General features: G+C 35.1%; 1 protein-coding gene across 1 annotated transcript; it reads right to left on the minus strand.

Annotated features, from left to right (window-relative positions):
• Nucleotides 1-6,261: 6,261 nt before the first annotated feature.
• LOC126604501 (uncharacterized) lies at nt 6,262-18,716 on the minus strand. The gene is made up of 5 exons (XM_050271809.1): nt 18,549-18,716; nt 9,594-9,706; nt 9,184-9,267; nt 8,836-8,926; nt 6,262-8,065 (listed from the first exon to the last, which is right to left on the minus strand). Exons 2-5 carry the CDS (start codon nt 9,644-9,646, stop codon nt 7,955-7,957), a joined length of 339 nt encoding a protein of 112 aa, XP_050127766.1. The 5' UTR covers nt 9,647-9,706; nt 18,549-18,716; the 3' UTR covers nt 6,262-7,954.
• Between the last annotated feature and the right edge of the window lie 4,234 nt (nt 18,717-22,950).

Genomic DNA, 22,950 nt, shown 5'->3' on the forward strand with positions numbered 1-22,950 from the left:
AACATATGGGAACTGCAAAGAGAGTGCTAAGATATATTCAAGGCACACTGGACTATGGAATTGCATATGAAAAAGGCAAGGATGCTGTGCTTATTGGATATTGTGATAGTGATTGGGCAGGAAGTGAAAATGACATGAAGAGCACCTCCGGATATGTTTTTAGTTTTGGTTCTGGAGCATTTTCTTGGGCCTCAATCAAACAAAGCAGTGTAGCTTTGTCCACTGCAGAGGCAGAGTATGTTAGTGCTGCAGAGGCAACTGAACAAGCCATCTGGTTAAGGTTTGTCTTATCAGATTTTGGAGAGGAACAAGTGGAACCTACTCAAATTCTATGCGATAACACTTCAGCTATTGCAATCTCTAAGAATCCAGTGGCTCATCATAAGACAAGACACATAAACAGAAGATTCCATTTCATCCGAGATGCACTGCAGAATGGTGAAATTGATCTGATTTACTGCAAAACTGAAGAACAAGTTGCAGATATCTTTACAAAAGCATTGGCAAGAGATAGATTTGAGTATTTGAGGAAGGCTTTAGGAGTGATTTCAGCTAAACACTTAGAAGGGAGTGTTAGTGTTTAAGTGTTTTTTAGCTGAAATAAAACATTTCAGTTTACATGTTTTAATTATAGCCTTTGGATTACATTCCAAATGGATGCTCTAGATTAAGTGAGAGTTAATGATATAGAGTGACAACTGTAGCTATCTCATAGGATAGATGAAATGAATGGTTGTGATGTATTTTCTCTGATATGAGAGAGAAATGTGCTAATGCTCTGTAATGTGAGTGCTTTCGGTAATGTCCATTCGATTGCCAGAAAGAAGAGAAATGAAACTTCTTGTTCACTCATCTTTGTGAATACTCTCTGCAACTCTTTGTTTTCTTTTATACAAGAAAGCTCCCAAAACAGCATAAAATCTATAAACTAACAATTATCTTAATAAAAAGTTGTTAAAAATTATTAAAATTGTTTAAAATTTCAAAAAAAAAATATTTTTTTTCTTTCTATAAATACCTAACCATCATCTTCCACCTTACACCACATTTCAATATTTTCAAACTTTCATCCAAAATAGCAATTTCGGATAATGACATGTGGCACGACAAGTGTAACATCCCACATCGCCCATGGGAGTGGATCCTGTAAGCCTTATATGTATATTCCTATCTCTACCTAGCATGAGGCCTTTTGGGAGCTCACTGGCTTCGGGTTCCATCGGAACTCCGAAGTTAAGCGAGTTCGCGCAAGAGCAATCCCAGGATGGGTGACTCACTGGGAAGTTCTTGTGTGAGTTCTCAAAAACAAAACCGTGAGGGCGTGGTCGGGGCTCAAAGCGGACAATATCGTGTTACGATGGAGTCGAGCCCGGGATGTGGTGGGGGCCCGGGCAAGGATGTGACAACAAGATTGGTTAAAACTCCTATCCGAAATTAAAACTATTTTTTTAATTTTATAAAAAAATTAATAATATTTTAAATGGGCTAGGTGCCAAAGCATTTTGTAGGGATGGAGATCGTTTGTGCCAGCGCATTTTTTAGACTTTGTGCCAGCACATTTTTTAAGGGTGGAGATGCATTTGGCCAATTAAATTGTTCATGGGGTCTCTCACTGTTCACTAAGTGGATTAAATAGGTTGGGTGCCAGCACATTTTTTAGGGGTGAACTTGCTCTAAATATGCTACTAGCCATGGCAAAAAAAAATATTAACCTACATAAGGGAGCTTTAATAAAAAGGGTTTGGGCTAAGTTTATTTTAACTATAAACTATCTTATAACTTTGTTTAATGAAAAGAATTTAAACTTTAATGAAAATGACTTAAATTTTTATGAAAATGACAAAAGTTTAATATAATAAAAATAAAATAGAAAAAAGTAATTTAAACTGAAGTGAGTCTTTCACACACACTATTTCAGAAACTAAGATGTATTAAGCTATTCTTGAAACTAAACGGTACTTTTCTGAAACTGAACATTATTTCTGAAAATTAAACACTAATTATTTCTGAAATTAAACACGAGTACTACACTGTTCTTAGAATTGAACACGGATACGACACTATTTCTGAAAACTGAACACTAATTATTTCTTAAACTAAATCCGAGTACTACATTATTTCTGAACTACACTATTTCTAAAAACTGCAGGGATGGTGGTTTTGTGGTAATCTTTCGTCGGGAAATAGAGGCGTTGGTGTGCCTCGGTGTTTATAGAGAAAAGAAAAAGGGAGGTCCAAGAGTGGCAAGTTATGATGTAGACTCCGGCCTCTCGGCCACTGGGTTTTACAGAGAAGCGAAAGATGGTGAAAGTTGAGAGAGATGGAGAATTGGGTGTGATAGAGATGAGGGCAAAGCAAAAATGGTAGAGTGATGATTGCACAAGGAGGAAGACAAATGAACATAGGAAATAGGGGAGTGGAGGTTGGACTAGGATTCGTCCTTCCTTTTCTATCTCCTTCCATCATTTTCTCTCATATTTTTTATTTTGTTTTTCTCTTTGTATAAAAAATTAACTAGCCGATGAGCACACACTCTGTGTGTGTAAATAATTTCATTTTATTTTTTGTTTTTTTATTAAGGAGTGTGATTAGTTTTTAAAATTTTAAAAAGAGTATGAAAAAATAATGGTGGGATAATTTCTCTTAATAAGTGCATATTTTATCTTAATATTACATAAAAATTTTAAAAAGAGTATGAAAAAATGATGGTGGGACAATTTCTCTTAATAAGTGCATATTTTATCTTAATATTACATAATTATTGTTTTGTCCTCCTTATGTAAATATTGTGTTCAAAAGTGAGGGTAAAACAGGAAAAATAAGGATATGATTGTCAATTTCTCAAAAGATACAAAATTACTATTTTTGCCCTCATTATGTAAGTATTCTGTATCAAAAGTATGGGTAAAATAAGAATAAATAAGGAAAAAAGTTGACAATGAAGGTTCTCTTAATAACAGTATAAATATAAAATGTTGACGTGATTTAACCGTAATCTTTCAAATAGAAAAAAAGAAAATAGAAGGGAAAAAAGAAATGAGATAATCCTATTTCACGGAGGTTAGAAAAAAAAACAAAAGGAATGGATGTAGTGATTAAAAAGCAAAAGAAATGCCAATGACGTTTAAAAAAAGCAAGAAGTTGCAATAACAGTGTTTTTTCGCATCCACTGATGTGGTTTCCACCAATGAAAACTGTTGGAAATGTGCCCTAAAACCAATCATATGATGATACTTTACGGACATTTCAAATGTTAAACTAATCTAGTTTAACATATAAAGGGCAAAGATTATTGTTTGAGCCGTCTCATATAAATGTTATATGCTTAAACGATAAAGTCCAAGGAATATGTGATTGGGAGAATGCAATCTAATGAAGTTAGATTAATGAGACCATTCTTTCGTAGACACATCCTAAATGTTCCTGATCATAGGATTACCAATTGGGCATTGACAGTCCGTTAAGATCAGTACGTACTGTGTCTTCTCTCAGGGAGAGTGACTAGTCTCGAGTCATTGGTGTGTGTGACATCAAGACAAGTACGTAGGTGCTCAATAAGAGAATGAGTTCACTGAACGTGATCAACGAAGAGTTCTTATATTCCATGTCACATGAGAACTCATGGTTGGGATAATGCAAAGTTGTCCTTTGACCTGAGGCATCACAGTTGTCTTGTGGTTAAGTCCTTAATCTTTGATTATGTCTAATTCACCCCCTCGGGGTGTCACGGCATCGTTGGGGTTAAGCCACTTAGCTATGGAGACAAGTGAATGCGCAACAAGGGATCTCTAACCTTCAAACAGTTGAGGGAGAATACTCTATGATATGATTTGGAATCTCTGGCCAGAGTATGAATGAGATTGGGGAATGCGTTCCAAATCACATTCAAGGAAATCATATAAGCAAACGATTCACATTGGATAGTAGACATGAGTAAATAAACTATCATACCAAACAATGTGGTCAAGAGTATTAGATTAGAGAAGGACCGTATTGCATTTGTAATCCCGAACTGAATAGGTTCTCTAACCTCTTCTGATTAGCTTGGGTAACCATGACATGCTGCTAGGCGTTAACCATGGTTTGTGGAAGCCCTATACGTGTATAACCACTAAAGGGAGAATTGAAAATTGTTTCAATTCACAATCGATGTAAAATGGTTTTAATCGCCCACTGCCTCGCTAAAAGGAACCTAATGGATCGCACACCATAAAAGGTGGAGATTGAAGATTAAACGGAAATGAGTAAGAATGATTAAATGGTTTAATCATTTAATTATGGCAAGGATTAATTAATATGTTAATTAATCAAACGAATAAGTTCGTTAAAGACTTCGGGATAGTTTTGGACCTTAAGGCCCAATGGGCTTCGAACGTCAAGCCCATTAACTTAAATTGTATGACAATTTAATGAATAAAGATTCATTAAAGCCCAAAAGCCCAAACATCCCTAAATGGCCGGGCATATTAGATGAATTAGGGTTTTGGTTGTTTAGGTTACTTAAAGAAGTGACTATATAAATGACTTTATAGCCAAAATTCATTAAGGAAAAATTAAGGGTTTATTTTGGGGGAAAAATTGGTGAGAATTGTCTCTCCATTTTCTCTCTAAAGAGGCCAACACCTTGGAGGGTACATCTAGCAATCCTACTACTCCAAGGTCACTCATTTCTTCTACAATCAAACCTTGGTGAAGAGACTTAGAGGTTCCCTATTTTGGGAACTTGGAGAAACCTATTTTTCCATCCAAATCCATGGATCTAAGAAGCAAGGAATGAAGGCCCTATCTCTTTGGGTGATTAGCCTTTGCTTATGCAAAGAGGAATCTACAAAGGTAATAATTTCAACTCACTTTGTTTTGAGTTGATTATTGGTTCACCAATCTACTAGGCTTTGAATTTCATGGTAATGTTTTGTTTTTGAGTACATGCAAGCATGATTCCGCCTTTAATTGTTAATTGCATGCCATATGATGTTGCTCAAATGAACATGTTTTTCAAAATAATTCCTTCAAGTGGTATCAGAGCCTAGGTCTAGTAGTTGGTGAATCCTTTTGGGTTTTGTAGTTCATAAGTTTATGATTTAAAAGTTGTAATTGTTACAAGCTTTATTCTTGCTTCTTTGAATGTAAATTTTGTTTGAAAATTTGCCATCTCAAATGTTGTAGATGTAGTTCATATGAGGATGAATATTGGAGCTAAAATTTGGTCCCATGATTTTAGGGATTTTCGGCCAAATCCAAAGGGTGATTTTTTGGGTTCATGTTTGTCTTGTTAAAATGGTTTTAAGGTGACTTTTGGAACCCCCTAAGTACCCTAGGATGTTAGCCTCATTTTGAATGATAAAAATTTGAGTTTTATTGCATGAAAACATTCATGGAGCTCTTATGGGTTTTCATGGATGTTCTTCATATGTTCTTGATGTTCTTGCCAAGAACACAAAGGTTTGTGTTTTGATTCAAAGTTTTGATTTATTTCATAAAGTTTATGATATATGTTTTTCAAATGATTTATCATGTATTTAAAGTGTTAAATATTTGTATAAATGATGATGGAAACATCAATCATCAAAACATATATTAATTTTATGAAAGTATTTAAAGTGTTAAATATTTGTATAAATGATGATGGAAACATCAATCATCAAAACATATATTATTTTTATGAAAGGTGAAAGCACTACTTGATTGTTTTTTGACAAAACTAATAAATCAAAACACCCACCACTCCATTTTATCCCTAAAAACCGGCCACCCTAATAAAATAGGGTAATTTTGGGGCTTTTATGCAATTACATAAAGTTTTGATACTTTTGTGTATTTGTACTTTGACCCGAAAGTTTACGTTTTGACGTTAAGGCCTAAAAACGCTAAAGGACAAATTGTTTTGCTCCTTTAATGAAGTTTTTGAATGTATTTAAATTTTGGGTTCTAGTTGTATTTACATGAAGTAGTGACTCCTTTTGGGTTTTGTAGTTCATAATTCCTACATAAGGGAGCTTTAATAAAAAGGGTTTGGGCTAAGTTTATTTTAACTATAAACTATCTTATAACTTTGTTTAATGAAAAGAATTTAAACTTTAATGAAAATGACTTAAATTTTTATGAAAATGACAAAAGTTTAATATAATAAAAATAAAATAGAAAAAAGTAATTTAAACTGAAGTGAGTCTTTCACACACACTATTTCAGAAACTAAGATGTATTAAGCTATTCTTGAAACTAAACGGTACTTTTCTGAAACTGAACATTATTTCTGAAAATTAAACACTAATTATTTCTGAAATTAAACACGAGTACTACACTGTTCTTAGAATTGAACACGGATACGACACTATTTCTGAAAACTGAACACTAATTATTTCTTAAACTAAATCCGAGTACTACATTATTTCTGAACTACACTATTTCTAAAAACTGCAGGGATGGTGGTTTTGTGGTAATCTTTCGTCGGGAAATAGAGGCGTTGGTGTGCCTCGGTGTTTATAGAGAAAAGAAAAAGGGAGGTCCAAGAGTGGCAAGTTATGATGTAGACTCCGGCCTCTCGGCCACTGGGTTTTACAGAGAAGCGAAAGATGGTGAAAGTTGAGAGAGATGGAGAATTGGGTGTGATAGAGATGAGGGCAAAGCAAAAATGGTAGAGTGATGATTGCACAAGGAGGAAGACAAATGAACATAGGAAATAGGGGAGTGGAGGTTGGACTAGGATTCGTCCTTCCTTTTCTATCTCCTTCCATCATTTTCTCTCATATTTTTTATTTTGTTTTTCTCTTTGTATAAAAAATTAACTAGCCGATGAGCACACACTCTGTGTGTGTAAATAATTTCATTTTATTTTTTGTTTTTTTATTAAGGAGTGTGATTAGTTTTTAAAATTTTAAAAAGAGTATGAAAAAATAATGGTGGGATAATTTCTCTTAATAAGTGCATATTTTATCTTAATATTACATAAAATTTTTAAAAAGAGTATGAAAAAATGATGGTGGGACAATTTCTCTTAATAAGTGCATATTTTATCTTAATATTACATAATTATTGTTTTGTCCTCCTTATGTAAATATTGTGTTCAAAAGTGAGGGTAAAACAGGAAAAATAAGGATATGATTGTCAATTTCTCAAAAGATACAAAATTACTATTTTTGCCCTCATTATGTAAGTATTCTGTATCAAAAGTATGGGTAAAATAAGAATAAATAAGGAAAAAAGTTGACAATGAAGGTTCTCTTAATAACAGTATAAATATAAAATGTTGACGTGATTTAACCGTAATCTTTCAAATAGAAAAAAAGAAAATAGAAGGGAAAAAAGAAATGAGATAATCCTATTTCACGGAGGTTAGAAAAAAAAACAAAAGGAATGGATGTAGTGATTAAAAAGCAAAAGAAATGCCAATGACGTTTAAAAAAAGCAAGAAGTTGCAATAACAGTGTTTTTTCGCATCCACTGATGTGGTTTCCACCAATGAAAACTTGGGCACAGTCCATTGTTTTGTCCACTCTCGCAAAGCATGGAAACACGCGTCTTGTAAGTTTTTTTTTTTTTTTTTTTTACACTTTTCTTTCTTTTTTTTCTTGATAGATTTTTTTTATTAAAATGTAAAATTTTGTAATCATTTTCATTAATTTTCTTTTTTAAAATATAATATAATTTAAACACGCTTTAAATCTATATTTGCTCCGGCACACTCCTTATATTTGATTTATACAAATAGAAATCAACTAGCAATTGAAACCTCGCGCAATGCCGCGGGTTTTAAGACCATTTAAGGTGGTATTATTATTTATATATATAATATGTTTACACAAATTGATGAAATTTTTTACGGTGTTAATTACAAAAGCTGATACTATTTACAATGTTGTTTACATTTATAACATACTTTATATGCTGCTTTTCATGTTATAGTAAGTCTTGTGCTATTTACATGTATACATATCTACTGTTTGAAAAAACTAACTTACTGGGATGTAGATTTTCCTACTTCATTACTCTCAAGCTCATCTCCATCTTCACTATGTAGAGGGGTTTCTATTCTATGTCTTCCTCTGCAAGTGTTTTCAATTAGTTGCTACAAATTTTGAAAAATAGAGTTGTTAGTGCGGGGGATGGTTTGTTAAATTTAATTTGAAACAGTACAACATATGAGAAAACAAATGGGGACAACATAAGTAAAGCTAAGACTAAATGAATGCATTCGAACATTGGAAACAAATAACTCGCATAGTGCAACACTCATCAGCGCTCTTGAAAATAGGCAAAACAGCACACCCAATTTCCTTCCAATTAACCGAGACATAGTCATCATTTCCTTTCGGTTGGCTAAAATTATTAAACAACGTAGTAACAAAGTCGAACAGGTTAATCTTGTCACTGGACTGTGACTTAACAGAGGCCCACAATGTGTTAGTTCTGTCCAATAATGACTCTGCATTTGCTACTTGTTTCCTAGGTTCTGAACTAGAAAATCCCCAAATGGGCAAACCAAATTTTACCATCGAAACCAAAATTATAGTAAAAAAAAAATATCATTTTTCTTTCACAATATACTCAATCTTCTTAGTAATCAATAATTCAAAAAACAAATCCTATCAAATTATAGCATAATCAGGCTAAAATTCAAAACTCTAAACCCACAAAACCCAAATTAAACAAATAAATTTAGAATTCATAACACAAAAACCCAAATTAAACGCAAAATTTAGAATTCATATCACAAAAACCCAAATTAAACACAAAATTAAGGTGCTTTCAGAGAAATAAGTATAGGAACACGAAAAACCGAAACCTTTCTAAAGGGCAGAAAGAGAGAGAAAATGTAATTTAAGTTCGGAAACTTACAGACTCTAGGTTAGTCATCCTGCATTCAGTGTGCAACAGAATTGCTACTTCATGTGGTGATTCGCCTATCATTGTCCGGCAAACGAAAACCCTGCAAGGACCAAAAATTCCAAAAAATTAGTATATATCACTCCTTGCAAAACCCCAAAAATCAGAAAATTGGAATATAAAATTTGATAACATTATACCTGAGAAACCCCAAATTCCCAGTCAAAGGAAAATTAATACAATCTTTGCAAAAAATAATCAGGAGATAAAAACTCAAATCTCAGAAAAAGAATCAGCAAATTAATCATATAAATTGTGATTTGGAAGAAAATTTAGGAGGAGGTAAGATTGGAAACGCACAGAGAGGCAGACCTTGTATTTCTGCCAATCTGAATGCAATCACCTTTTCCCATTGGCCCTTCACAAACTTTTCCGAGTACCCACCTACACACAGAAACCATATCTATTAAACTCTTTCGTACACATATGAATATCAAAACGAAAACCCCAAATTATCATAGCATTCCCTTTCTTAATTTTTGTAAAAGGAAACACAAATGGATGAAACAAAATCAACAATTTTATCTTGTAAATCATTACCACAGAAAGTTAAAAGCACTTCAATTATGGAAGGAGGGAAAAGGGGTGCAAATAACTGGTGCTCAACAGAAATCACTGCCTAGTCATCAACTCTCTGTAAGCAAAGATTTTATTTATTTATTTTTTTGTTCAAACTGTAAGCAAAGATTAGAAACCCTGAATAAGTATACCTGCATAGTCTCAGTAGAAGCCAACTACAAAGAAATTCTGGGTTTTGCATCATCCCTTTAAATAAGAATTGGAATCGACCATGCTACGTAACTGGGCGTTGAGGACTTAGAATTTGCAGTCAAATAATGTTAAGAAAGAATAAATTTCATCCTCAATTAATAGAAAAATAAAAAACAAATTCAAGGCTTCAAAATAAAATATAAAAAAATTCAAAAGAAACCAAAACAATTAATAATTCTAACAATTCTTAACAACTATTCAGTAAAAGGATAAAAAAGCCCAATTTCCGATCAAGAAAAGTACAGACTTTGTATGAAAATTTAAGATTTACCTCTGATTCACCTTAAACCATAAAGAATCGCATGCAACGGGTGATTTTGGTTTTTGAGACGAAAGGTAGATGATTGATTGTAACGGGGAGGTCCGATTCGTCAGCGTTCGGCCAGAAACAGTTCGCCTCAGGCACTAACTTAATAAATAAAAATGGATGAGAATTTTTACAAATAGATTTATATTGAATGTAAGGAGAGGGTTTCTTTTCGGTGGTTTGTTGGCTTGTAGATTCCGGGAACGACGAACTCGTCACCGACCACAGTGGTGACTCGCAGAGAGGAGCGAGAAGAAACGGCCAGAAGGGAGAAGAAAAAGGAAAGAAAAAATAAACTGTATATACTTTCCCATCCATAAAGTGGCACAAAAGTACTAAAACAAGCTTATCAGGGGCAAAATAGGGAGTACACTGTTCTTGTGAGCAGTGAATCAAAGTTTTTTGAGTTTTAGTATAGATTGAATTTGGATAAGCTTCTAGTTGTCCATGCTGTCTACCACATCGAGATTTTTTTCTTTAATTTTTTTTATGCTACAACATTAATTTGAATTTCCTCTACAATTAGTTCAACTTCAAAACTCTTATTCACCAAGTGATAAGTATGGTGGTTAGGAGAGATGTGTAAATGTGCTTGTCACATTGCATATAATTGTTACGGCAACAGTGTATTTGTGCCATGAAAATTGATCATTTGTGAGATGATCCATATACTCAATTATGCAGAAATAGAATTTATTCACACTACACTTGGATTAAAAAAAAATAAAATAAAAAATAAAAAAAATAAAAAATATGGACCTACATGTATTGTGCACTCTCGTGTAGCAGCCGTGCCCAATAATTTCTCCACGCGATTATTGAGAAATAAGAAATAGAGATATATCCATATTTCTAGGAAGTTTAACTCAAGAAGTTGTAAGAGGATTTAGACTTTTGGTTAAGGAAAATGCAAACTCAATGACTTTTGTGTTCTTGAAGGAAATTGTATGCAACCATTTACAAAACTTGATCATTTTTTTTATTAAAAGAAATTTATATTCGAACAAGATATATTTGTCTATTCCCTCAATATATTACAGTCATTGTAAATTCTAAATTATCAAATCTTGCATGCAATTGCTTTGGAGAAAGAATATAATGATACTGTTTGGGTTAATATTTGAATATTGGGCTTGAATGAAGGAAAGCCTAAGGATGCCAAATTAAAGGAAGATTTGCCCGAAACCCAGCATCAAGCCCAGAAGCAAACTAAAGCCTTCTCAACCAAAACATAAGCCACGTGTCTATGATGGAAGTGACAAGTGATGGAGACTAACTATCAGTCAAAAAGCACTTTCTAGTCGCAATACAAGTAAAAAGCTGATGATTCATTACCCTCCAAGAGCTTTCGGGTAAGAGCAATGCCCTGACCCTCGGGCCAAATCGCCTATAAAAGGAAGGAGAGACAATAGAGATAAGGATATTCAACCAATCAAACAAACAAGCATACCAACTCTGCTCTTAAGCCAATTCATACTTTTCAAGCCTGAAATCAACTCAGATTCAGTCTCGTTAGCAATAGCCTCATCATAAAAGTTATCTTTTGTCTAGTATAAAAGCTCTGCTACCTCCCTTAGTCTTGTAGTATTGATTCCTTTGTGTAAACTGTTTACCATTCATCCCTTTTAGCATACAAACCTTGTAAACTCAAAGAGAAGTGACTGCAAGAAGTTCAACCTTGCCAGACAAGGTGAAATCTTGCCTGAATTTCTTTGTTTGTTCTCTGAATTAGTAGATCTATTACTTAATGCATTCTCCAACATGTATTCTAGTTATTTTCACCTGTTTTCCTATTTTAAAAGTTCCATTTGCATCTGGAACTGGTTAACTTAATGGATATGTTTTCATTAAGAGCAATTTGGAAACAAACAAATGACTTAAGGGGCTATGGACTCCCTCCATTCAAACATACAAGATCATGAACTAAAAGTCCTTGTTTACAAGGCAAGAAAAGAACTTAATATAGACTTAACCCATATGTGACAATCCTTTGATAACAAGAGGTTTGAGTAACTTGGGGCGCAAGTAATCGACTTGAAACACACTTGTTCTACATCTGCTATACTGAGATAGCAGTGGCGTACGTAAGTATTGAGTTAGTTTTGATTGCGAGCCTCAAGGCCTACACCTAAGGCCCCATAAAAGCACATTTTAGAACTAACTTCAAGCTCTTATTGTAGCACACAAGGCAAGCAAGAGCCCGACTACCAAATAGACATGTCTAAAGTGCCAATCCCTTAGGGAGCTGTGCTGAGGTCCAGAGACCTTATCCAGATAAATCTTTGCCCAAACAGATATGGGCTTCTAACCTGCCCTTCAAACAATTATTTTTCAATCTGTAAAGATTATGATGAATCTCAATTCGCAGAGTGAAGAGAATAAAGAAACGAAAGAAAGTGATGAAAAACATCACACTTGCCCTCGTCGGGTGGTTAAAGAGGATTGTCTGGATTTCGTGTCTCTTTATTACAACACTAATTGGGTTATATCCGTCGTGCACCAATGCTACTTTTATCTGTTTTTTTTCTTCTATCAGCACCTACTTTTCCAGGATCCTCAACAATATACAGTTATCCTAAAAACATAAAGAAAGAAGAAGAAGCAATGTGCTCACTTTTTGATGTGCCAAGTTGCCAACAGCAGCAATAGGCTCATCATTGTTCTTCTTTCTTTTGGTTACAAATGGGACAAAAGTCCAGTTAACACTAACAACAATTAATCTTGGCCTTAATCAAAACAATGCCCATCCAGCACCAAATATGAAGTACTTCATGCTTCTTGGTCCAGGGTTTTCCTAACGGATAATTGGCGGCCTGCCATAAAAATTCAATAGTGTTGATGCACAAAACCGGAGGGGTCTTGGAACAACGTAAATCCGACCGTGAATCTGCAAGAAAGTATATAACACAAGATGTATCGTGGTTCACTCCAATGTTTGGGCTACGTCCACACTGATGTTGATTGTATCTCTCTAACTGTATGTATGGGTTACAAGGGTGAAGGGGAGTCTCCCAGAGAAATAGAGTTTGAGAGTAGGGACTGTGGTGAGGATGAGATGTGAGGGTGAGAGCTCAGTATGTGAGGATCAGGCCTTGAGAGCTTTGCTCTGAATATGAAAGGCTTGAGGTTTGTGAGGGTGAGGAGACCCTTTTATAGAATAAAGGCTCCTCACTTATTACATATTTGCCCTTCCATTTATTACATAATTACATTTGAGTCCCCTGAGTATTTATACGAGGTCTAAATACGGAGGCCCTAAGTATGGTACAAACAGTAATCCCCCAAGTTTTCAGTCAAGAGAGTGTTTTGGCTGGAGACTTGAAACTTAATCCATGTGTGGGCCGAAGTAACTAGATGTCGTCTAGGACTGATACTCGATATGAGGCGGTGCTCAATCTGAAATGATGCTCAACTGGAAGTAGCACATGTTGCGAGGCTGCTCAGCTTGTGGCTTATGTTGCCTTGGTTGGCTCAGCTTGTAGCGTTGAAGGTGAGGGAGTCTCTTTTATATAATAAGGGCTCGCTCCTCAATACATAAGTGATGGGTTAGGAATGATGCTCGCGGTGAGACGGTTGCTCAGCTGGTGGCGATGCTCTCTACTGAAGATGAGGGAGTCCCTTTTATAAAATAAAGGCTCGCTCCTCAGTACATGAATAATGGGTTAGGAGTGATGCTCGTGGTGAGGCGATTGCTCAGCTGGCGGCGATGATCTCTGATGAAGGTGAGGGAGTCCCTTTTATAAAATAAGGGCTCGCTCCTCAGTACATGAATAATGGGCTAGAGTTGATGCTCTCTAATGATGATGAGGGAGTCCCTTTTATAAAATAAGGGTTCGATCCTCAATACATAAATAATGGGTTAAGTCCCCCGAGTATTTTTCATGAGGCCCAGTTGAGGCCCAATATATGGTACATAATGTAGTCCCCTAAGTCTTCAGTCAATAGAGTCTGTTGGCTGGAGACTTCAAATTTGAACCATGTATGGGCCGAAGTGGCAGTTGTTTGGAGGCGGTATTTGTATACCCTGCACTGAAGCTTTGTAGGTGAAGCTTTGCAAGTGAAGCTTTGAAGCTGGAGCTTTTGTAAATGAAGCTTTAAAAGCTGGAACTCTGTAAATGAAGCTTTCGAAGCTATAACTCTGTAAATGAAGCTTTTGAAGCTGACTGACATGAGTGATGCTCATGAATGTTTATGTTGATTGACATGAGTGATGCTCATGAATGTTGACATAAGTGATGCTCATGAATGTTGACATGAATGATGCTCATGAATGTTGACATGAGTGATGTTCATGAATGTTTATGTATGATTGACATGAGTGATGCTCATGAATGTTTATGCATGATTGACATGAGTGATGCTCATGTATAATTTTGAAGTACTGGGCGTACTTTTGATCACCCGGTTGGTGATAATAGCGGCAGGCTGCCGAATAATTTTGGAGTATTGGACGTACTTTTGATCACCTGGTTGGTGATAATAGCGAATAATTTTGGAGTACTGAGCGTACTTTTGATCACTTGGTTGGTGATAATAGCGTTGGACGTACTTTTGATCACCTGGTTGGTGATAATAGCGACAGGGTGCTGAATAATTTTGGAGTACTGGGCGTACTTTTGATCACCTGGTTGGTGATAATAGTGGCAGGCTGCCGAATAATTTTTTGTAGTACTAGACGTACTTTTGATCACCTGGTTGGTGATAATAGAGGGCTTGGCTCTTTTGGGCATATGGGCCTTTGCTCTCCACATAACATTCGAGCCCATTATTTTGGGCTTGCCTTTTTTTTATTTTTTATTGATTACTCTTTGATGGGGTTATACAGATATTTCCGAAAGATAAGAAAAATAAATCACATCATTCAAAAATAAAATCCGACCCTCTGCTCGATGGGTCATGCCCATAATTCTTTTTTCTGCATGCCATCACCACCGCAATTATGTCTGCTTCTTTTTATCTTCTTTTAATCTTCTTTTGCTTTATGCTTTTCTTTCTGCTTTCTGCTTTTGTTTCCTTTTTTTTTTGCTGCATGGTCCACGAGTCCACCGCAATTATCTCTGGTCCTCCCTCACTTTTTATCTTCTTCCCTTTAATGCTTTTCCAATCACTTCCCATGTGAGAATCCACTATCATATTTTGAAAAAGCATTTGAATTTGTCTGACATTGTCCAACGCGGGGGTTTTGCTATTATTGCCCAATACTAGGGTGTTGCTGGTATTGCGCATAACTAGGCAGTTGTGGAATCATCAGCATGAACGACATTGATGAGCTGCAGATAAACCCTTTGGCCGACCAACTTATACACGCCATCGAGAACCGAAGCGTTGAGATCGTTGAAGTGCATAACATTCTTATTCATCAGCACCACAGTCCCATTGATCTTTCCATGATTCCCATTTTGTTGTTGCCATGTGAGCTTTTTAACTATATTCCGCAATATTTTGTTCTTCTGCTTGGGGTTGTACTCACAAAATCAATGGGGTTTGTATCTCCAGCGTCGACACCTTGCATGGGGTCGTCAGAATCAATATCAGCTTCTACGACTTGACTCAGTTGGCGATGACGATGTCTCCGAAGTTGGAAGTACCAGAGAGAAAGAGAGAGAGAGAGATGAGAGAAAGAGTTGATGATGTCTCCAGAGCTGGGCGAATGTTGATAGAGCTTGGAACATCGGTGGTGATACATCCGGCGAGTCTTCCAGCATCAGAACCCATAAGTTTCTTGAGCTCCGACCGGACCTTGTATAACATATGCCTCCAGCTTCCTCTGTTTTCCTCTAGTTTTCTCCATCTTCTCAGAGCTCGAATTCTCATAAAGATGCCTGCAAATCATTAACTTCCAGTTTCTCCAGAATTCTTTGTTTAGTGAGTAGCGGAGATTGAAGAGACAGAATGAGAGTAGGCGTGATGAGAGGAGGAGGAGGAGGAGGAGGAGGAGGATGGGGAGGGGGAGGGAGCAATGAGGCGGTCGTAGATCTACTCGCCGACGAGGTAGACGCCGAATGCAACGATAGCAATGCCGAGGCCGGAAGTGGCGTGGTGGAGTTGATTGGAAAGCATAGGGTGCTTCCTCCACTCATCCCTCCTCCTGAAGAACTCCCATGTCGTCCCCAGCGCCTTTTTACTCCCACCCATTTCTTTCTTGATTGATTACTCTTTCTTGTTGTTGAGATTCCCTTCCTTCAAAGTTCAACAACCTGACTGACCCGGACCTGCACGGCTACACTAGCTTATTGAAATTGAAAGAGCAAAGCAGAGCAAACCCAGATCCAGCCCTACCGATACACACACAGAGAGAAAACCACCATTCCTTAGCTTCCCCAAATCCAATCGAGATCCTCTTGGGTCCTGTAATTGAAGAATACGAAGCGTTGGAAACTGGAATTCTTCCACAAAAAATCAAAACAAACTCCCAATGAATCTGAACTTTTTCTGGGCTTAAAGCTTTCTTCGAATCGGGACCGGATTGTGTTGTGGTTAACAACTTTTGAGAGAGATTGTGCTGGGGTTCGTGATCTTTTTATAGAGAGGATTTTTTGGTTCGTGGTTTGTGAGAGAGAAAACTAGGGAGATTCTGGACACAAATGGAACAAACAGGTATCTTCTAAGAGGTAGTGGCACCCCCAACCAACAAATAGTAAGGGGAAATTTGTAAATCCACTGTTTAACATTAAAAAGCAAAGCAAGAAAGGGAAGAAAAACCAAAGGTATTTTCGTGAAATCACTTTTGGTAAACAGTGCACATTAACTGAAGTTTTCGTATAGATATAATGATACAATACTAATAGTGTCGTATTATGGCGGTTGGAAGCTGATTGGAAATTTCACAAGGCATGGAGGATCGAAGAAGATGCTGGTTTTTGAGGTGCAGAGAGAGAGAATGGAGAGAAAGAGAGAGAGAGAGAGTTTGTGGTGTTTTGTTTGAAGAGGTGAAATAGATCAGAAGTAAAAGAGAGGCAGAGAGAGTTTTGATTGTCTCTTGGGTTTTGCAGATCCATGGTGGAGGTGAAAAAAATGAAAGAGAACCGACACAACTTTTTGTATCGTTTCCCACAGACGGCGCCAAATGTTGATGCACAAAACCGGAGGTCTTGGAACAACGTAAATATGACCGTGAATCTGCAAGAAATGTAAAGAACACAAGATGTATCATGGTTCACCCCAATGTTTGGGCTACGTCCACACTGATATTGTATTTCTCTGAGAGGATTATGAGGGAGAGAGCCTCTGTAATGTGAGAATGAGGCTTTGAGAGGGTGAGGGGGCTTCTGAGAGTGAGAGAGCTCCTTTCTGATTGTGAGGGTGATGAATCCCTTTTATAGAATAAGGGCTCCTCACTTATTACATATTTACTCCTTCTTTTATTACATAATTACATTTGAGTCCCTCAAGTATTTATACGAGATCTAAATACGGAGGCTCTAAGTATGATATAAAAAAATAGTATTTAATTAAAGAACACATAGATAAAGCCACTTCTTAAAGAGAATATACTAAACTTTATCGAGAGAAGATAAATTAAATAGAGTAACCACGCAAGCTACGTATTTTACAAGTTCCGTTCGCAATCCTTTAATTTCGGAAAAATCCCTTCAAAATCCTTTAGTTTTAGAAGATTCCCATCGTAATCCTTTAAAATTCTGGAAACAATCAAACATCAATGTAAAAGAAAAAAAAATTAAAAAAAAAAATCAAATCCACAACATAATCAACCTTTTTTCGGCTATGTAAGTCTGTATAGAGCAGGCCCACAACCCATTTAGGGTCTTCGCCCTCCCAATCTATGTACTTCAAATACCTATCAAATTGGTTTTTATTGAGAGGAAGAAGGCTCATCTATTGATTTGCCCCTTAAAACTAGGGAACTTTAACGAAAAGTAACTGGTACTGTTCATTTTAACGAAAAACCACATTTTTACACTAAAAAGTCAATCTTGGTACTATTCACTTTACCCTTTATTTTGTCTTTATAATTAAAACTCAAAATTTTCTCTAACGAAAAGCATCAAGTACTGTTCACTTTAACGAAAAACCATATTTTTACATTAAAAAGTCAATCCTGGTACTATTCACTTTACCCTTTATTTTGTTCTTATCATTAAAACTCAAAGTTTTTAAGCCATTTTCATTAGTTTTCCTTTAAAACTAGGGAGTTTTAACGAAAAACTCATGGTACTGTTCACTTTAACGAAAAACCACATTTTAACACTAAAAAGTCAAACATGATACTATTCACTTTACCCTTTATTTTGTCCTTATCGTTAAAACTCAAAGTTTTCAAGCTCTTTTCATTAGTTTTCCTTTAAAACTAACATGTTTGTTGACACACCCTTTAATATAGGTACATATTTGCTACCACACAATCTAATATTGATACGTGCTATTGTATGTGAATTTTACTTGTATTAGTGAATATGTCAATAAGTGTGTTAGTTTTATAGATGGATAAAACTTGAAAAAAAAAAGTTAATAGAAGAGTTATGAATGTTAATTGATAAACCTTGAAAATCAAAGTTTTTGAGAAATTGAAAATCAAAGTTAAATAGATTAAAATTAAAAGTGAATGAAAGAGTGATAAAGTATATACCTCTGGTAAATCATGGATACAATTCTTTAGAACTGCATATGATTCAAGCTCTTTAAAGCTATCATCATACTGCGCTTCATCTTGGTCATCAAATGTCTCAAAACTTTGCATCATTTTCTCTACATAAATCAAAATCTAAAACAATTAAAGATTATGATCTGCCTTGTTTGTGATCATGTACAAAATTTTAAATCATCCTTGAGTCCCTTTTATAGTGAAGAGGAAAGATCTAGAGTCGTTTTTTAAAATACAGTGGGCATAAATCTGTGTGCGGTATTTAGTTTTGATACACCTTATCTAGTGTTGTTTATTTAGACATGTTCGAAATGATCCATCCTTATCTTTAGATTAATTACTAGATATTGAAAGAAATCTTCACAAATTAACTCTTACATTCATTTTCCGAAGAGATTCAATGCACAAAAAATATGACAAATAAAAAAGGGTTAATCTTAGTTTATTACCTTAAAGTTTATTGGTTTTCAACATTTGATACATAAAGTTTTTTTTTCATCCTAGAGTGGTACCTAAAGTCATAATTTTGGGATACTTTCATACATCCATTAAGTTTTACATCAAAACCTCTGTTAACTAGTGACGTGGCATCCACATGGACAATGACTTGGCGCCACGTGTCAATATAGCGTCACGTGGATATTAAAATTAAAAACATTAAAAATTAAAAATTAAAAATTAAAAAATAGGGTAAAACTTCTTTTATTACCCTGAAGTTTTTTGGTTTTCAATATTTCAAACATAAAGTTTGTTTTCATCCCAATCTGGTACCTAAAGTGATAATTTTTGGATAGTTTCATACATGCGTTAAGCTTTCTGTTAAAACATCAGTTAATCTATGATGTGGCGTCCACGTTCACAATGATTGGGCCTGAGTGGATATTAAAATTTTAAAAAATTTAAAATTTAAAATAAAAATGAAAGGATTGAAAACACAAAATCGGAGGCGGCTCTTTCAGCGCTGTTGTTTCGAATTCGACACTTGGCTTCGATCTTTGCGTTAACGTGTCGGGGGCAGCAAGGCCGAGTCTACCTAGGTTGGGGTTTAAACACCTTGGGAACTTGGTGTTTTTAATCCCTTCACTTTTATTTTTTATTTATTTACTTTTAATTCTTTAATATTCACATGGGCTCTAGATTGACATGTGGTGCCAATCATTGTTCATTTGGGTATCACATCACAGGTTAACTGCTGTTTTAACAAAGAGCTTAAAGGATGTATGATAATGTCCAAGGATTATCACTTTAAGTACCAGACTGGGATGAAAAAAAAAAATTATGTATGAAATGTTGAAACAAAAATTTCAGAGTAGTAAACTGAGATTTACCATAATTTTTAAGTTTTCCATTTTTAATTTTTTGATTTTTAAAAATTTTTAGTTTGTTTAATTTTTTTAATATCCATGTGGCACCATATTGACACGTGGCGTCCAATTATTGTACACGTGAGTGCCACATCACTAGTTAACGGAAGTTTCTAACGGAAAACAAAACGGATGTATGAAAGTGTCCTAAAATTATGACTTTAGGTACTACTCTGGGACGAAAAAACTTCATGTACCAAATGTTGAAAACCAAGAAACTTCAGAGCAGTAAACTGAGGTTAACCCAATAAAAATTAATGAAATGTGATTTAATTTATAATTAACATACTATACATAAATATAATAAAATATCTTTGTAAAAAAACTCTTGATTTTTTTTGGGTCTTCATTTATCTACTTTGTTTCGTGAAAATCTTTCAAACAAATCGTAGATGCAATCCAATCATGACTATACGAATTTATATGAGTGAAAAAGTTGAGGAGTAAGCACCTTGCAAAATCAGACACAAACGTGTATAAAGAACCTCCTTCCTCCTCTCAATAATCCAACGCTTTGAGTTCATTGCGGCTGTTCAAGTGTAAAAATCTTTTTGATCGGCCATAAGGACCATTTAATTATCCGAGAAGTTGTTCTTAAATTAACCTGGAGAAAGATTGGGCATTTTACACCCTTTTTTGGCCAGAAAATTCCAATTGTGAAATGGAAATTATCCATCTTCGCCGAAATATGTAAATAAAACTTAAATTTACATTTTGTACTGAGTTCTACAGTTAGTGGTATTCATCTTTACTCGTAAATGAGAGGTCTTAGGTTAGATTTTGCCAAACGCGAAGTTGAACCACATTATTATTTGCACATTACGAGGCTAAGCCCACTATTTTCCCTTGATGTAAATAATATCGTTTGTTTAAAAAGAAAAAAAAAACTTAAATTTACATTCATTTTTACATTTTTAAGTGTAGGTCCCCCACTAATCAAAGAAAGAAAATTAAATGGGATCTCAAATTTACATTCTCATTGAATAGATTCTTCATTTGCATATGCAAAAAATGTAAAATGAAATATAAATATAATTTTCGTATCTCAAATTTGTTTTTCTCTTTGGAGATGCCCTTAATTACTTCATCCTAAACATTAAATTATGGGCAAAAGACTGTTTACTACCCTTATGTTTCGTAGTTTTCAACATTTAGTACATCAAATTTTTTTTGTCCCAAAGTCATACCTAAAGTGTAAATTTTGGGACAGTCTCATACATCCATTAGTCAAACTGTTAAGTCTGCCGTTAACAGTGACGTGGTGCCCATGTGGACAATGACTAGACGCCACGTGTCATCCACGTGGAAATTTAAAAAAATAAAAAATATATATATTATAAAATAATAAATAAATAAATTTAAAAAATAAAAAACTTTTTTTTTTTTTCTTCTTCCACCATCCTTTTCCTCCTTCTTCTTCTTCTTCTTCTTCTTCTTCCTCTGAATCTGGGTAGCAGATTCGTTTTTTTTTTTTTTTTCTTTCTTCTTCCTCCTTCCTTCTCCTTCTTCTTCTTCCTTCTTCCTTCTCCTTCTTCCGAATCTGCCCATTTTTTTCTTCTTCTTCCTCCTTCTTCTTCTTTCTTCTTCTTCCTCCTTCTTCCGAATCCTTCTTCTTCTTCTTCCTTCTTCTTCCTCCTTCCTTCTCCTTCGAATCTGCCCAGTTTTTTTTTTTTATCTTCTTCCTCCTTCCTTCTCCCTTCTTCTTCCTCCTTCTTCCTTCTCCTTCTTCTTCTTCTTCCGAATCTGCGCAGATTCGGTTTTTTTCTTCTTCCTCCTTCTTCCTTCTTCTTCTTCCTCTTCTTCTTCTTCTGAATCTGCCCAGATTTAGTTTTTATTTATTTATTTTTATAATATATATATATATATATATATATTATTTTTTTTAATTTCCACGTGGATGACATGTGGTGCCCAGTCATTGGCCACATGGGCGCCATGTCACAGTTAACGGCAGACTTAACAGTTTGACTAACGGATGTATGAGATTGTCCCAAAATTTACACTTTATGTATGATTCTGGGACGAAAAAAAATTGATGTACTAAATGTTGAAAATCACGAAACATGAGAGTAGTAAACAGTCTTTTGCCCTTAAATTTTATTACACAAAGTCTTGATAAATTTTTAAAAATAAAATCTCTCTCGCATATTTATTTTGTCATACGAGAACGTAATATCTTATTATCCCATGTAATTTGTATTATGAAGTCATTAAGAATTATGAAGTTGTTGAAAAACAATCCAAAGTGAAGCCGCAAGTTTGTGCATAGTCCCTTGTTTTTCACGAATCCAATGTAAGGACAACGACAGGAACCAAAAAAGCTCACGTTGTCTGAAACACGACACCAGGCAACTCTCTTTCTCTCTGATAATATAGTCAATGCGGATCTCATGCAGCCGAAATCTTGAAAATGACATATATAGCGACGCCCACACCTTTTTCTCTACTTGTATGCTTACACAAGACATTTACAATGTGCGGCACAGGCCGCCCCGCACCCACCCAATAGAAATAAAATACTCTTTTAGTCGACATGTCCCGGCATAATCCTTTGTCAAAGGATTAGGAAACTGCTCCGGATTCTCTTTGTTTGGATATTATTGATTCTTCTTAATTGGTTGTGTTCAATTTTAAATAAAAAATTTAAAATGATTTCTAATCATGATGATTGGTAAACGGAAAAGATGAACTGATCATTAGGATCCTCACAAAGAGGATATAGTTAGGATCATGTTCCTTTGTCAAAATGTTGTAGATTTGTACCAGCCTTGCCATGAAACCTACACCAATGATGCGTGGACAGATGTTTCTAACAAAATTATTCGAAAAAAAATATCACGTTGATACTCACACCAACACAAGTGAGCAACTACTCGTAATATAACTCTTTTAAAAAAATTGTCTACTAAAAAGTTTACCCTAATTCGTTTATTTATTTACTTATGCCTAATACTTGATGAAACATAATCCTCCACACATTGAGCATTGTTACCATCTACTATACTTTCTTATTTAGCAGTTAC

The sequence above is a fragment of the Malus sylvestris genome, chromosome 1, assembly GCF_916048215.2.
Source record: "Malus sylvestris chromosome 1, drMalSylv7.2, whole genome shotgun sequence".
Classification (NCBI taxonomy): domain Eukaryota; kingdom Viridiplantae; phylum Streptophyta; class Magnoliopsida; order Rosales; family Rosaceae; genus Malus; species Malus sylvestris.